The sequence below is a fragment of the Falco biarmicus genome, chromosome 5 (assembly GCF_023638135.1).
Source record: "Falco biarmicus isolate bFalBia1 chromosome 5, bFalBia1.pri, whole genome shotgun sequence".
In the NCBI taxonomy this organism is placed as follows: domain Eukaryota; kingdom Metazoa; phylum Chordata; class Aves; order Falconiformes; family Falconidae; genus Falco; species Falco biarmicus.
This window is the reverse complement of record NC_079292.1, coordinates 55,459,103-55,475,668: the sequence shown is the minus strand read 5'-3', so window position 1 is coordinate 55,475,668 and position 16,566 is coordinate 55,459,103. Positions and strand designations below refer to the sequence as shown.

The 16,566-nt window shown below is 43.4% G+C and overlaps 1 protein-coding gene across 3 annotated transcripts in view; it reads right to left on the bottom strand.

Annotated features, from left to right (window-relative positions):
* The window catches only part of UBN2 (ubinuclein 2), a 56,367-nt gene extending 41,216 nt beyond the window's left edge, over window positions 1–15,151 (bottom strand). For 2 of the 3 annotated variants that reach the window (XM_056341578.1, XM_056341580.1), the window contains exons 1-3: window positions 14,570–15,147; window positions 9,986–10,078; window positions 5,454–5,555 (exon numbers count right to left, since the gene is read on the bottom strand). In XM_056341578.1, coding sequence (XP_056197553.1) covers window positions 5,454–5,555; window positions 9,986–10,078; window positions 14,570–15,031 — 657 coding nt within the window. In that variant the 5' untranslated portion in view covers window positions 15,032–15,147. Of the gene's footprint in view, window positions 1–5,453; window positions 5,556–9,985; window positions 10,079–14,569 lie in introns of all 3 variants that reach the window. The other variant, XM_056341579.1, reaches the window with a different exon arrangement.
* Window positions 15,152–16,566: the final 1,415 nt, after the last annotated feature.

The following is a 16,566-nucleotide window of genomic DNA, read 5'->3' as shown; positions in this document are numbered from 1 at the left end:
GCAAACTTGCTGACAGTGCACTCCATCTCACTGTACATGTCACCAAAGATTTTGAACAGCACCAGTCCCAGTATGGACCCCTGAGGAGTGCTATTTGTCACCAGTCTCCACTTGGACACTGAGCTGTTGGCCACAACTCAAGAGTGCAACCACCCAGCTAATTCCTTATCCATTGAGTGGTCCACCCATCAAAACCACACCCTTGTCAATGTCACACAGGACACCGTGCAAAGCTGTTGACAAGTCCAGGCAGATTACGTCAGTCACTCTTCCCACATCTGTCAATGCTGTAACCTTGGCATAGACAGCCATCAAATCTGTCAGGCACAATTTGCCCTTAGTGAAGCCACTTTGGCTGTCACCAATCACCTCTTGGATTTCCATGTACCTTAACATAGCTTATAGAAGATTTGCTTCATGATCTTGCCAGGCATCAAGTTGAGACTGACCAGACTGTAGTCTCCTGGGTCCTTCTTATTTCCCTTTTTAATAATGGATCCTATGTAGCCTTTTTCTGTATATGCCTCTGTAGGCAGGTTGATAGGTTTGGGTTTGTTGTTGTTGGTTGGGTTTTTTGGGAGTTTTGTTTTGTTGGGTTTTTTTAAAGAGAATTTTATCTTTCTCAAGCAACAACACTGCTCTCCATAGCTATGCATAAAACAAGCTCCTTTGAGCAGGAAGGATGAGAGAACAACATCAAGCTGGCCTAAAACAACATCTGGCCTAGAACCCAACCCCCGCCCCCCCCCCAAAAAAAAAAAAAGGTAAAAATCACCATCAGCACACCGAGCTCTGCTGTTTCCCAAATGGCTATCATTCTCACTAGGAAAAAGCATCTCAAATATTCAAAAGTCTTGAGCAAGATGCTCCTACTGGCAATCCATCAGCTTCAAGCTTCACATCACAGCAAGATCACACACAGCAGGAACCCCTGAGGGGAAGCCAGGGTGGGAGAGAACATCATATAAAATCTATCACACCTTTGATAAGCCTGGAGATTACAAGATGAAGTCAAATTTATCCCAAAAATGTGAAACCTGTACATCTTGACACAGAATTTTTCTGAGACTAAGGCTTCAAACTATGCAAAGTATTCTAGAGAACCCAGAGAGAAAAAGAGCAACTCTTTTATCAGTGTGTTCAGAATTACTAAAATCAACATCCAGTCCTTGAAAGGCTGTCTAATTTTAGAGAGTCTGAGCTCTTGAGGCAATACGTGGCTAAAGAAAAATAAGTTTTTAAGTTGAAGTACCTGTTTTGAAGAATGAGAAACCATTAATAGACTAGTTTTCTCTATGAAGCAGCACAGGATTCTTACACCAGTGTTTGCTGCTGTGGAACCATGAATATAGTAGCCTGGGTTAAATACTGACATATGGCCAAGTACTGGATGCTTCCCATTGCTCTTGGCATTCATATTTTGTTTCAGTTCCTGTCAGTGTGACCACCTGGTATCACTGCTTCAAAATACAGCTTGCACTGTTTACATGTTTCTAGGTGGATGGTTCTTCCTCTGCATTCATCTACCCAACAATGGGGGAAGGTGCTAGGTGGTCTTTGTTTTGGATATACAAGTTTTACTACCTCTGAGTAAGGAAAAAAAAGCATACTTTTTCACCAAGCACCAGATCCCTGTTTTGTATTAGCAGAAAGTTCAGAGAGCACGGTGTTCCCCTGGAATCTCTACCTATATAAAGCTTACATTGTCAGGAAGGCATTCAACCAACCAAATATTCAGAGGTCATCACAAGAGCAAGCAGTCCAGCCAAATGGGGCTGATACGCACGTATATGCATGTGTGCGCATGCAGGAAGAACAGAGGGGAAGCAGAAATCTACAGGAATAACATTCCCCATAGAATGTAGTCCTGGGCAGTTTACACTACAGCAAAACCTATTTTCAATTTCAAAGCAGTTGAAACACTGAGGGACAGCTTTCACTGCACGTTATGAACGTTTTGTGTATTACTACCACTGAGGTCCTTTAAGATAAAGATTAGGACTTCCCGTCAGACTAACCACCACACAGCGGTTAGAAATGAAAGTTAAGACAGTCTTGATTTACTTTTTTTCTGCAATTAAGAGTTCATAACCCACTGACTACAATCAAAATGCTCAACCCAAAAATATCCACTGTGTTGACTGAAGCATGGATTTCGCACTTGCCTGCAATTACACTGAGTGGAAAAGCCACTTCTTCCAAGCAGGACCAGCTAAAAATTTTCCAAGGAGGACAGCAAAGTAATAAAACTGAACAGCATATATACCAGATACATCCAAAGCAAACAGCAGTCTGTAACTATGCACCTACTCCTTTAAGCAGAGACAAATCTGAAGGAAGATGAGATGCAGGAATTGACTGTGTCACTTAGGGTAATACACATGCAAGAACCTCTCTCCAGTATTTTCATTTAGTCTTTACTACGCTGTAGAATTCTTTCCAGAATAATCAATGAAAGCAAATCTGTAAGAGTCTCATGCATGGTTTTCATTTTTACCGGAGGTAAACAATGGCAATGCAGCCTACTAAGCAGCCCAGATTCTACCCTACTTCATCAGGGCAGGTACCAGTCATCTTTGAGGAGTCTGACAGGAAAAATCTCTTTGCTTAGAAGTTCCCTTCTTTTAGCACTTTCCAAGAACCCTCCTCCAGAACAGCATGCCCTGTACCTATCTGTACTCAGCCCTATTAAATTCCACTACCCCAGAATCATGCCATTAAGAGATTCCCTGCACTTGACCCTGATCCTTGCCCTCAAGAAAACAAGCAGAACAATTGCGTTCCTGGATCCTTGGAGGACCCAAATGCTCTGTTACATATGCATCTATGTTACACGTACAAAATTCCTTAAGTGAAAATGGACCCGAAGCAAGCAAACTTCCTTAACTCAATTATGATGCCTGCTAAAAAACAGGCTTATGAGTTGTATAGGTTTGATTTCTTGAATAATATTTGATGGCACTACCTCAAAATCTGTTTTGAGAAGGAAAAAATCTCTAAAGCTAATGAATAAATCTGTTGCAGTGCCAAAGAGCTCAGTATTTTTCATACCTGTGACAAGAAAAAGGACTAAAATTCTAAGGAAGTTTTGAATTATTTTTTTCTAGAATACAGAGGAAGACAACAGGATGCCACTCATGAAGCAATTCACAAGGCACTCATACTCATTTTTCAAGTGTTTGTGCCCACAATATTACAGCTTTTTATATGTAAGAAAGTGTATCTTCCAAAAAGCAGCAAGTCTAGGCTGGGCCTGGCTCTCATGCTTCTCAGGGTATACAGTGATTTAATAGCTGGCCACACAGAAGATGACCAAGCCAGACATGTAGATTCTCTTTCCGAACGCTTCCCATTTGCATCTGAGGTAGAATGAGAAGTTTTGGTGAACTTTCACATTACAGGACCCTTAAGCTCTGTAACAGCAACTTTGACTGCAGCTGGCACACAGTGCTTTTTTTTTTTTTTTTCTTCTTTTCTATATACAAATGGAGATAAAGGCAAAACAGAGATGTCCTCTCACTAGTCTGCATTTGTAATGCAGACTCAAGGCATAATGATTTGTTCAGGAGAGCAATCTTTAGAAAATACACCATTCTCCCCAGTAGCTTCCACAGCTACGACACGATGCAACCATCTGGTCCTCTAAAAACTGCCTTTTGTATGTTCTTGCAACGAGTCTGGCAAGAGATACCAGATGTAAATGCTCCTGCAAACCTAACAGGTCTGCTGCTGGTAACAAGAACAGTGCTGGAAGGAGGCACAGTCAGAGAAGTACTAATACACCAGCAAGTGCTTTACTATGCCAGACTCACGTACCTCTTTAACAGAGACCTGTACTGAAAGCTACCTGACTCACATATCAGATCTGTGACTGGTCAGAGTCAACTCAGAAAAAACAAGACACAACTTGCATCCCATATCATGAAATTTCTAAACTGAGGATTGTTAACTTAAGCAAGAGTGAGAAACCAAATAAGCCTATAGGTTCAAGTGGTTTCTCATCAGGAGTACAGCACACCTGTTCTTACTGAGCTGAAGATGACAATCTGACCTTTGGGAAAGGATGTACCAAGGCTTAGGCTCCAATATTATTCCAATGGCACAACCAAAAGTTGAGGGATAATGATAGGACAGTTTAATATTGGCAAGTTCAACTACAATTTTAATCTAGACCAAGAAAAGGGACAAATTAATACAAGCTACAATAAGCAACTACAGCAAACTCCATTTTCATGGAACTTGTTCATGTGCCTTCAGACCTACTTAAAAAACTAACAATACACACAGCTGAGCTCAGTCTGCTTAACAGTTGAACTTTTCCTCAAAAAGATTCAGTCCCGCAGCACAACTTCTGTGCACCTCACACAGTTCTTAAGAGAAATATTCACTGCACCATCTATACATCAGAAACCTCACAGCTATGAACACCAGCTCATAGAAGCTCTTTACAAAGTTTTATAATTTCCCAGATCTACTACCACATTTAAATAGAGGCTTGATATAATGTACGCTAGAGCAACGCACTTCTCTTCTGTGATTTTCCTAGTCCCTTCTCACAGCTCCTTTTCATCACCTTTCCTCTCTCACTCAGACTTTTAGCTCCCTTCTCTTCAGAGCAGCAGATCATTGCTGCTTTGTCCACTGTCACTCAGCAGTGAAGGAGACTGAAGGTTGGCTTAAGTGATCGGTGGGTTTTATCGGGTTTTTGTTTGGTTTTACTTGACTAAATAGTGCACCTACTTCTTCCTGGCATCTAACAAAGGAGAATTATAGGAGGTCTCCAAGCTTTTACATCATCCATTCATTCTTTCAAGCTTCTTCCTCATTTTCATAATTTCATATATCACCTCTAAGATATCTTCAAATGCTCTCATATAAACTTCCTGATATCCCTGGTATTTCCTCCACCTAACACATTTTTCTTTTACCATGAGATGTGTTTTCATTTCTGAAAATATCCAGACAAAATAAGGTGTAACATCCTGCTGTTTAACCAGGCTATTTTATCTCAAATTTTTTCAGACATATTCAGTTAAATGTTTAGAATAACCATCCTATTCGTACTGTTTCTTAAAACTAGAATAGCTTCCTGATCTAAGCCAGGCAATTAACACCAGTAATCTACTAATAATCCAGACAGCTAGTACAAGAAACCAAATAGAGCCAGTGTCATTTCAGTCCACAGTAAAGGAAGGGCACAAATAAAAATAATTTGATTTCTAAAGCTGGAAAATTATGTGATCTAGCAACAACTTTCTTAATTCTTGCAGTGAATAATGATAGCTGAACGAGACTACAAGTACAATCATCCACTGGATTCCCAAAGTAGTATGCCTTTTGGGTCCATACCAGTTATACATGAACAGAAAGTATTTTCCCTTACCTTTCTTCTCTATCAAAAAAAATAAAGCATTGTCTTATTTCTTCTTGCCACTCTGATGAGGCTTACTTACCGCTTCAGAATTATCAATGAAAGGGTCTGTTTCATCATAACCATAACCTATATCAATTAGATCCTGCAGGCGATCCTTCCGATGTTTGTGGGGCTTTCCACCCTGAAAATAAAGTAAGTTTTATATCATTTGGGAAATGGGGTATCAATATACTAAACTCTACAAAATATAAGGCATTGGAGGGATGGTCATCAAGGGAATTAGCAGTTTTGCTTTCTTGGATGCTGCTTTGAAGTTGGTCTAGATGACCAATAGAAACTTTTACACTGGAATGAATTCTGGGAAACGTGCCTCACCAGAATCACCCCTGTAAAGTATTCACTAGCTACTTGGTTCCTGCATGACCAAGATCTTCCTAACATTTTCTATTCAGAGATGTTTCACTGTCCTATGTTTTTAAAACATAGTGATAGGACTGGGATAATTCAGAAAGCGTTAAGTTTTTCAGTAGGTTACAGGGTCATTACAAAGGAAAATACTGGTAGCCTAGCATTCAGTAAAGTGCCTCCCCACACAAGACAGGCTTTACTTTCTGTAGAGAAACAACCTAAGTCAAAGAAAAAAAAAATACTGTTCTGGCACTTGTAGATATGGTGTCTGTGAGTTTTCAAGAAATTACAACAGTCATACAACATAACTGAAGAAAAACATACTAAGATAAAATCACCTGAACTGCAAGTGGTATCACTTCAGTTGATAGGACTGGACATGAAATGGTTTCTTAAGTAACTTAAAGCTAGAAGCTGCATCACAGACTGTGGACTCACCTCCAGAAGATGGTAAACTTCATTTTAAGCTGTAAGTACTCTTCTCATGTGAAACTTATTGTTAAATCGAGCCAAGTAAAAACTCACACCCAGCTCAAACATTCAGGGAATCTAAACTTACAGTTATACAAATGGGAATATAAGAGACCTTGTTTTCTAACTTCTGTATGTTGTTAAATTGTCAATATAGAACTCTTATAAGATAAAATTCTCCCAAAGCCACCCTCACTAAAATAGTAACCAGTGTTCTTCCACAAATTTGAGAAGACTTGCTTCTGAAGCTTATCTGCCTGTACTCTACAGTTTAAGCATGTTTAGGAGTGTCTTTTCAGTTATGACATCCAAGTATCACAACACACATGTTACTACGAGTATGCAGACACTATGAAAAGGTTTCATCCTTGCTCTTTTGTGAGAAGTGTAAGCATCTTAACAGTATTTTGCAAAAGTTCAAGTTTGTAACTAAGTAAAGCATGTACTTTTGCAAGCAAACAGGAGTCTCTTGCTTATAACTAAAATGCATGTAGTAGTCCTAGAAGAAAAACCTCAAATGTGAGTTCCATTTTTAATTCAGGTTTCCAAGCTATATTCCAAGCTGCGTATTCCTAACTTTTCTTATCAGTCCTATCATCCCCTACCATCACTCACCTGGTAAAACATCTGGATGACTGCACAATCCCAAAACATGCAGTACTTTTTTTTCTCTCAAACTCATTTTTTAAAAAAGAAAAAAAGCTTAGAAAAATAAAGGTTGCAGTTAAGAATTCTGTTTAAACTCCAGTGCAAAAGCTCATGCAATGTTCACGATTCTGAGGTGCCAGCAGGCTGTCTGGAGAATCCTACATAAACTATACTTTACTCATCTCACTAATGTGTAATGCAATCCACCTCTGTACCACATCTCTTGCTCAGTCCAAGTAACCATTAACATCCTTGTTTGAGAGTCCAAAATCCTTTTGCAGCAATGGCTGTTCTACGATTTCCGTGTATGGGCATTAAAAAAAATTGTCAATGTATTCTGACTGCCTGTTATTCACAAAAATATAGTGCAGATATGAAACAAAGTTAATAACAAAAAGTCTCATAATAGCAGAATTAAACACAGCATGATTAAAACAATAACCTGTATTCAGATATAAGAAAGTATCTGAACCATTGTATGTATAGTTAGAGAATTTCCTTCAGGCCTGGTTCTACTCAGCTATGTTTAAGGAAGTGTTGAAAGCCCGTATGATCAAGATGTTAAGGATGCAAGACCACAGCAGAAGCAGTGAAGGGATTATCTAAATCAGTGTTTACTATGCAGCAGTTCAGGGAAGTTTTACTACTGAAGCTTTTCACCTTTCCCAAAAGAGTCCCTCCCACCTTTCTGTCCCAGAATATAAGCAGTCATGATACTAGAGCAAATGAAGATGTCTAGTTCCTGAGGCTGCAAACAGTACTCACGCAAGTATTCAGAAAAGTCACTGTGACTTCAACAAATTAACTGCGGCATGTAACCTAAAGTTTACACAACCTTGCCCAACAGGACAAGAAGGTAGCAAATACAATGCCAATTTTTGAAGACTCAATCAAGGGTCACAACAGACTCCTTAAACCAGTAAACCAGATTTCCGTACTTTGACAAGTTAATAGATGTTATAAAGAACAGAACCAGCAGGCACAGAACATACATTCCAGAGCAGTAAAGAATTTTGGTAGACTGAAAAGAGTACTTCAAATGCTTTTAGAAAAGGGTGAAAGACCTTTAAAGACAAGAAACTACCATGGGATAAAAGGGAACATCCACTCAAATTAATGTCTGGTTTAAGGCTAGGAATAAGTATTCCATTTTGGCAAAGAAAGTAATCAGTGAAATCACCAAGGAAGGTGTATTCATTCGTCTTTAGAAGCAGAGGGCTGACAGTTGCAGGAAGGGTGAGATGACAGAAATTACTGAGGATAGTAAACAAAAAAAGACATCTGAAGAATCACTGAAAGACCTCACAGTTGCTCTGAACTTAGTATGGTAAATCATCAATTGAATCCAGTATCAATAAAAGGTAATCCACACAAACAGAGTACAAACCAAACAAGAAAAACAAATACAGCGTGCTCCCAATGTGTTTTGCAGCTCAGGAAGCACTGAAGTTGTTCCAGGCAGTTATATGACATTTGCTCACCAATCAACAGTGGTCAAAACTGAAAGGAATTGGGACTTGGGGAAAAAAAGGATCAGAGAACAAACTCATAAGTCATCATTATATCACTGATAAATCAGGACATCTACTGTTAATATCCTTTCATTTAAAAAAAGAAATTAGAACAAAAAAGGGAACAGTATGCCAACAAGGATGTTTAAAGGTAAAAAACACTGCTTCTGTACAGTAACAGAATGTTAAAGACACTTCAGCTGCGGAATGAAAGGGCTGAATTTAGATAACTTAAGTATCTATTTGCCCCTTTTTATGACTACTGAGCACTGAACTCCAGTTTTCATTAAGTCTAATAACATCATATTTTGTCCATAAATGTACATGTTTAGCTTTGATGTATGTATAAACATATATGTAAAATTAGATTGCTTCCACTACCACTCCCTCCTACATATGTTGCTTTTCATGCTCAGCACTGACTTTCATCTGCTGTAGTTAAGCAACTTATTTCAGGGCATTATAAATTCCTTAACTTGTATTATGGAAATGAATTTTCTAGAGGAGTATAGTTGAAAAATTTCTCCCTCACTTTCAAAAATTAATTCATCATTCAAATGAAAGGTAAATAGTATTCTGGAACTGCCTTCACTGGGTATACTAGGTTCCACCAACCCCTCCAAAAGATGAAAACTGTTCTTCTCCGTTTAAGGGTTTCTTCTGTTACCTATCATAGCTAACATGTCCTGAAACAGTAATTACTTCTACACAATGTACAAACTGGGCACTTGAAGAAATCTGCCTTTGCCAGAAAAAAAAACATCCTACTAAGTCAGACAAAGATTGTAATATGTATATTAATGGCAAAAGATACACATGACTGCTCTTGTTTCCCTTCTTTATTATTGAGGTGCTCTATTAGTAATCCAGAATATCAGCATGCCTAAGCATGATGATGAGTTTTGATTGCCAGCTCAGAATTAATCACCCAACCCTACCCATATGAATTCTTAAACCTGTTTGGGTGTGGTTTTAGTCAACATTTTCTGATTTCTACCTTCATTTATTAGTGAAAGTCTCTATGTTACTACCTAGCATTGTTCAAGTCATTCATGCTACACTTTCAGGAGTCAGTCGAGTATCTTCACGTAGCTGGCAGCTACAAGATAAACTCATCAGGTAATGAGTTGTTATTCAACAATAACCTCTTCTGGAAGCATTCCAAACTAGTTAGAAATTCATCAAGATTCATCAGTATTTAGCCCAAACAGAAGAGCTGTTCAATAGCACACAACAGCATTACTTAAATTCTTTCCTCTGGCACAATATTTATCATGAATATTGACCTGCATCTATTACTCAATTGTATTTATATAGGAAGCTTTTCCAAGAATAGCTTCACAAGCTATAACATCCTATAGACATATCTATTTAGCAGACCCGTCTAATAAGCTTGTAGCAGCTTCAAGCTGCTTAAATGAAATATGAGACAGTCAGCTCTGAAATACACAGAAGGTATTTGACACTACATTAACAACCCTATTCAGGAAAAATAACATGTTAACATCTCTACAGAATCATAAGCTATCACCATTAAATATATGTATATTTTAATACAGGTACAGTAACTCACATATTTTGCCTCGAACTTCTTGGCTAGCATTTCTACTTCATGCCGCTCATGTTGTTCATCATTAAACGGATCTTCCGAGTGAACCAGTTTCTTCTGAAAAATGCAGAAGTTAAATATTCATTCCATAAGAAACATACAGAATGCCTCTAATCAGAAACTATTAAATGTCAATTAGTGATACTCTAATGACTAAGTAGTCAGAATTTATACTGAGTCCAGACATTTACATTATTCTCTAAAAATTAGTTTGACCCATTCAATTCTCATTAGAAAAACCCTGAATGATAACACAAACAGAAAAGAGAAAGAAACAGATTTCTGTTTTCCCAAGCATTCCACTAGAGCCTCAACTGAAAGCGTAAGTGTAAGGGAGAACTATGGTCATTTGAGATTCAAAGAGAAAGAACTCTAAATACAACTCCTTTTCACTTTTGCTTCCACTAGTACCTCTTATTGGTGCCGTGATCCTTCTAGATACAACACAGAAGATGTACCTGGTATGCAAATCAGCAGGGAGGCAGCCAGAGGACTAAAAGCCTCAGTAAGTTACAACCGTAACTAATGTAACTCCTTTGACTCTTGTACTGTTATTTTTTTCTTTAGCTAAACGCAATAATCACAGCATGAATTCTACATGATTGCCACTATGGCAGCCACAGGGACAATAGAGATTTACTATTCCAGCTGTACAAATAAGCAGGAAGTATCCCCTCCTCTTTCTTTTCTTTTATGAGAAAGAGGTTTTCACTGACACGAAGTCAATGAGCAGTAATCAAGGGCATATATAGTGCTTTGCCTTTTTTTTTTTTTTAAATAGAGTATGGCAGAAATACAGGGCAGCCTTCTTCAAATTAAATGTTCACATAAAATACAGTAATTGTTGGAAGGGTGCAAAGGTACCAGGATGCTAAAATATGGTGGAACGGAGTCCCATTTTACAGAACTTTATGGATGGCAACTAACTTTACTGCACATGGACCACTCATCAATGAATAAACAAAGATTTATGGTAGACTAAGAACAAAAAGCAACACTAAGTTCAGAAAAGCAAGATCCTTCCTCAACAGTATGAAGAGCCAATATACTGACTAAATGGTGAACAAATAACGACCAACATAGTAGCTCAACAGTATCAAAACCAATGAAATGAAGAAGGTAAGCTGAGCAAAACTGCAAACACCACGTGATTATCTTACATCTCCTAAATTGAGTACATAGAGAAGAAATTAACAGAGGTTGTAGTTAATCCTGAAACATATGTTTAAATTACCTACATATTTCCTGTAGACATAATTAAATATAAAAATACTGCTCAATTTGTGCAACGTTTTCTCTACTTTTAGCTGGGAAAACCTATTCCACATCTTCTGCTAGGTAAGTGGTTTTTGTTTGTTTTTTTATTCATGAAATGAAACAAGCTTGACATCTGAAAAATTTAGCACTTAAGTGTTAACTTGCCTCTCTCCACCAAACTCTCAAAGCTGTTAACTATCACTTCGATTAGTTCAGTGCTACTGGAATCTGAAATTCAAGCAAATTTTAGTTTTGACAGTTTCCGAGTCCTCTGATGGGTGTCTCTCAGACTTCACAATAAAACTTTAAGACATTACTTCCTCAGCACCTTTTACAGCCCGCTTGACAGAAGCTAACTTGGGCTTCTGGCTCACCCACTTAGTTTTACACACCAAGCTTCAATTGCACCAACAGAAAAGGGAGTATGCTTTCACTTCTGCCAGTTTAAGAGGCAAATAACTCCTCAACCACACTAACTTATTACTCACATCCAAAAAATTTACAGAAGTAATTCCTACCAAAAGATGAAGTCTACAAATAACACTATCAAAGGATGTTCTCTTTATCAAGGCAAAAAAAGCAAGGACAGCACTGGTTCCTAACAAATATTTCCACTAACTTATGATTCAGGCTAGGAACCCAGTTTTGGAATAAAAAAAACAAAAAACATTTGCACCCATCCTGTCAAATAAGTTTTGGGATTCTCTACCATTTCACTAACAGACCTATTAAAACAATGATGGAAGTTATCCCTGTGCACCAGTCCTTGCCTTCCCAGAACAGCCTGCCTCCGGAGAACCTTTCTTGGTTGCTTCAATTCCAAGTAACACTGCAAGATGGAAGGACAAGCTCCTAATTTTGTAATGCTGAACTTCAATGGGAATAGTTATAAGGAAGTCAACTGAATTCTTATAGGGATTAAGGAATCAATGATAGCTTTCAGAAAACCCAATCAATCTTCAACCTACAAACCCAGTTTGCACAGCTAAGTTTATATGAACTGTTCACTTTAAACTGATTCATTACTAAAACAACAACAAATTTGGAAATCTAAAACTCTGCTTAAAACCACAGCATTAACTGCTGACTAGTTACTGCCCACCTGGAAAGAGCAAATCTCACAGATTCTGCAGAAAGGTGGTAGAAAGGCAGGCATTTCTTGGTCAAGGTTTGTTTTAACGATGTAGTTTTCTCTGCTGCATTAAATGGTATAAATCACTGTAGCTCTTCTGCTCCATAAGCAGGATCAGTTTTCCTTTCACAATTTTTTCTTCTATTTTAGGACTTTGAACAGGTTACATACCATAAGACAAACTTCTGTCATCCTAAGCCTCCTGCACTGTTCAGAGTAAATTCTTTTGTACTTGCTTTAACTATGAAGGAACCAGCATGCACTGACTTTATTGCTGGATAAGATGTGTTTCCTCTCTCTTTTCAGGCTGATTAATAAAGTATTTTAAAACCTCCCTATCACAGCAGAGTTGCTTTTCCAGCTTCTACCATATGGCAAGCAAGCAAGTTAAACTTACAGGCAAAGTACACATCAGTTTTTAAGCAAGAATAAAAGTCCAGAATCACAATTTATGACCCTGTTTCACACCATCAGCTGATTGTTCCACACAGTCCAGCAATAGACAGGCCATTATGATGCATTCATTTTAATCTGGACTCTACAGAGAGCTGAAAAACACACAGTTTCTTATAAAGCATTTCTATCACCATTTCTGCCTGAAAAGCAGTCTCTGATCCCAACTGTACCAAAAATCCCCTGAATCAATGCTTCCCCCAGAAGACAAGGAATTTGCATAGGAACTACCTAAAAAAAGCCATTTTGTCCGTATTATGAGACTAACATATTACCAACCTACAGAAAAAGGCAGTTCTGGAACTGTGAACTGCCAAAGGGAAGTGAACCTCCACATACTAAACCACTTCTAAACATAACACTGTTTTCACCTTCATACAAGAACTGCTCAGAAAGACGGCATTTGACAGAGCAGCATACTTACGCTACACCAATTCAGAGTAGTCAGAACTGGCACTGTTTGCCCACAACAGCTGTAGGACAGGATGAGCAGAAGGAGCCTTTTAACTTGCATCATAACATCTCAGAGGGATTAAAATCACAGTCATTGATTTTTCTGTCTTTCACATTCAAACACAAGCCAGTGTGTATGTCTTTCCTCCTACAGAGCATAAAGCCTGCAAGCTGCCAAGTATAGTTATGGCAGCAGCAGCAGCACCTAGAAAGCCTTTGATTCGTAAAACGTAAGTTTTAACCATTCTCAAGTTTCTGCTGGATGTAAAAATCCAACAGCAATAGCTGGACTAGCATCTGAAGTTTGCTTTTATTACCAGAGCTATCAGAACCTTCTCAGTAGTAGTTACTTCCTTGCACCCCCCCTGTCCTTCCCAGTAAGGTGTAAACTTCCTCTATGTACCAGAATTAAGAGGAGCCACAGCTGTTTAAAACAACTGCAACTTCACTGGTATCCTCAACTCATTAAGAATGAGTGGCTTAAGCATGACCCGCTTAAGGACATCCGTCTCCTTCCTACACGAACACCAGGTCCTGTTGATTGGCTAATACTACTTGCTTCTTAAAGTTGTCTGCACAAGCTGTTCTCCTTACAAATCAACGTAGTTCGAGAACCAAGTATTTTCTGGTTGGGAGAAAAGGGAAAGTACTTTTTCTCTCGAATGAAGTTCTTCACAGTTACAGGTGAGGCTACAGTCTCAACAACATTTAACTCTCATTCAACCCCTGCCCAACTCAAGACCGCAGAAACCCATGTCCCAGCCTGCCCACGCTCACTTCACCGCGTCTCGAGGCTTGTGACAGAGCCAGGCTAGTAACTCTCCACCCGCACGCTACCTGGACCAGCCGGAGAACAGACCGGCGCGGTAACAGTTCCCTCCAGCTGCCATGGGAAGCTCCCAGGCAGGGAGGCCGCCACGCCGGGCAGGAGCGGGGGGTTCGCAGGGCACCAGCCAGCGGCCTCTCCCGCCCCTGCCCGCAGCAAACGCCGGGAGCCCTCGCCCAGCTCGGGGACGGCAAGTGCGAAGCCGCCCCTTCCCGCCTCGGGCACAGGCGCAGCCTCAGCGCCAGGAGGAGCCCGGAGCGGCGGCGAGGCCGCCGGACTTCCCTCCGGGACACCGCCCCGGGACCACCCCCAACGCACAGGGCCACCGACAGCGTTATCGGCAAGGCTGGGGCCGCGGGCAGGGAAGCGCAGCGGGGCCCGGCCCGGCGGGAGGAAAAGGGGGGGGGGGGGGGGGAAGGTCCCGTACCCGCGAGTCCCCGCACAGCAGCAGCTCCGGGTAGCTGAACTCCACGCAGCCCTCCTCGGTGGGGTCCTTCAGCACCACCTCCAGGCGGACCGTCTGGCGGAGCGGGAGCGCCTCCTGCGGCGGCGGCGGCTCCTGCCGGCCGCTCTGGCGCGGCGGCGGCGGTAGCTGCGGCGGCGGTAGCGGCGGCGGCTCGGGCCGGGGGGGCTCCCGCTGCGGCTGCTGCTCGGGCCGGCCGGGCTCGCGGGGCGGCTCCAGGCGGACGGCGCTCTCGCGGGGCGGCGGCGGCTCCGGCCGGGAGAGCTCGTGCGGCGGCTCTGGCGGCGCCAACAGCGGCGCCTCGCGGCCCGCCGGCGGCGGCTCCGGCTCGCGGCTCCCCGGCTCGCGCTCCAGCGCCGGGCTCTCGCCCTCGCGGCGCCTCACGGGTGACAGGCTAATGAACGGCACCCGGCGCGGCTCCGCCATCCTCCCCCGCCCCCCGCCCGCCGTTCGCCGGCCCCCGCCTCACGCGCTCGGTGACACCGCTCTCCGCGCTCCCTCCCACCGGCTCCTCCTCCTCCTCCCTCTCCCCTCCCCCCTCCGCCGCCCGGTCGGAGCTGCCCCCTACGTTCTCCTCGCCGCCTCCACCCCCGCCATCTTGCCGCCCCCCCACATAAATAGAAGCAGGCCCGCAGGCCGCGCAGGCGCACCGCGGACGCCGACGCCGGCGCACCGCCCCGCGTCGCTGTTGTTATTGCTCAGCTTCCCCCCGACGTCAGCACGGCTGCCGGCGACTACACGCCGCGGCCGCCGGCGCCCGCCCCCAGTTGCCTTGGCGATGTGCACGCCGCCTGCCGTCGGCGCCTTAAAGGGCCCGCGGCCCGCCGGGCTTACGGCCGCCCTCCCGGCCGACCCGAGCCGCGTGGGGCGTCCCCGCCCGCCGGCACACCGTCGCGGGGCAATGGCGGCTGCGCCGCCGCCTCCCCTCCCCCTTCACCTCGCGGGCGGCCGTTGGCGCCAGGGGAGCGGCCTCGGCGGGATCCCCCTCCCCTGAGGCGCGGCGCGGCCCCGCGGAGGCGGGCGGGGAGGAAGGGGCAGCCCCGGGCCGCTTCGCGCTGGTGAGGCGGCGGGAGCCCGCGACAGTGCCGGGGCTGCGCCCGCTGCCAGCACCGGTGTTGGCGGGGCCGTGCAACGCGCGTCCTCTCGGGGCAGCGTGGGATGGCTGCGGGGCGCGCGCCCCTTCAGAGGAAGGTGCTCTGAGGCCTCTTGGATTCAGCAGCCGTCGCTCAGTCACCCCTAAATCCTAAACGTGGCCGAACACTCGGTCGCGGGGGGGGCGACCGTTCCCAGGCGGCAAGGGCGGCGGTGTGAACACATCCCCCAGTGGCACCAACACACACGTAACGCAGTGCTGCTGGGTCCGCTGAGGAGATCGGCGTCTGACAAAACCGCCTCGGCGAGGGCTGAGCCCAGCCTGCCCTTGCAGATCAGCAGGCGCGGCCCTGGCCGCCAGGCTGTCCTCTGAGGAAACGCGGCTCGCTCTGCGGCCATGACTGGCCCGTAGGGCACCAGTGCTGGCTGCAGGGACCAGTTGCGGACTGGTGGGGAAGAGCAGTTCTCTAGACGGGGAACAACACGGGGAAGGCAGGGTATGAGCAGCAGCGAGATTTCCTGCATGAGCAAGAGCTGCCTGCAAACAGCGCAAGTGTTTCCGTCTGTTACCACCTACTCTGACAGGCTGGTGGCTGGTATTTCCACACGGAGGTGTGCCGCCGAGGCACTGCGAAGTTTCAGGAAGCGATGAATGTCTTGGTGTGCGCTCCAGCTTCATTGGAGCAGAGAGAAAGAACATTACCATGTTTTTCTCTATTTCCTTTTTTTCGCCTCAGAAATACTGGGTAAGAGGAGGTTTGTGCCTTTTTTAAAAAAATGCTCCTGTTATGTGCAGCAAACATTATTTACATATGTATTGTTTTGGATAATCATAGCACACCATTCTTCGCAGCACGTAACTCCACTTT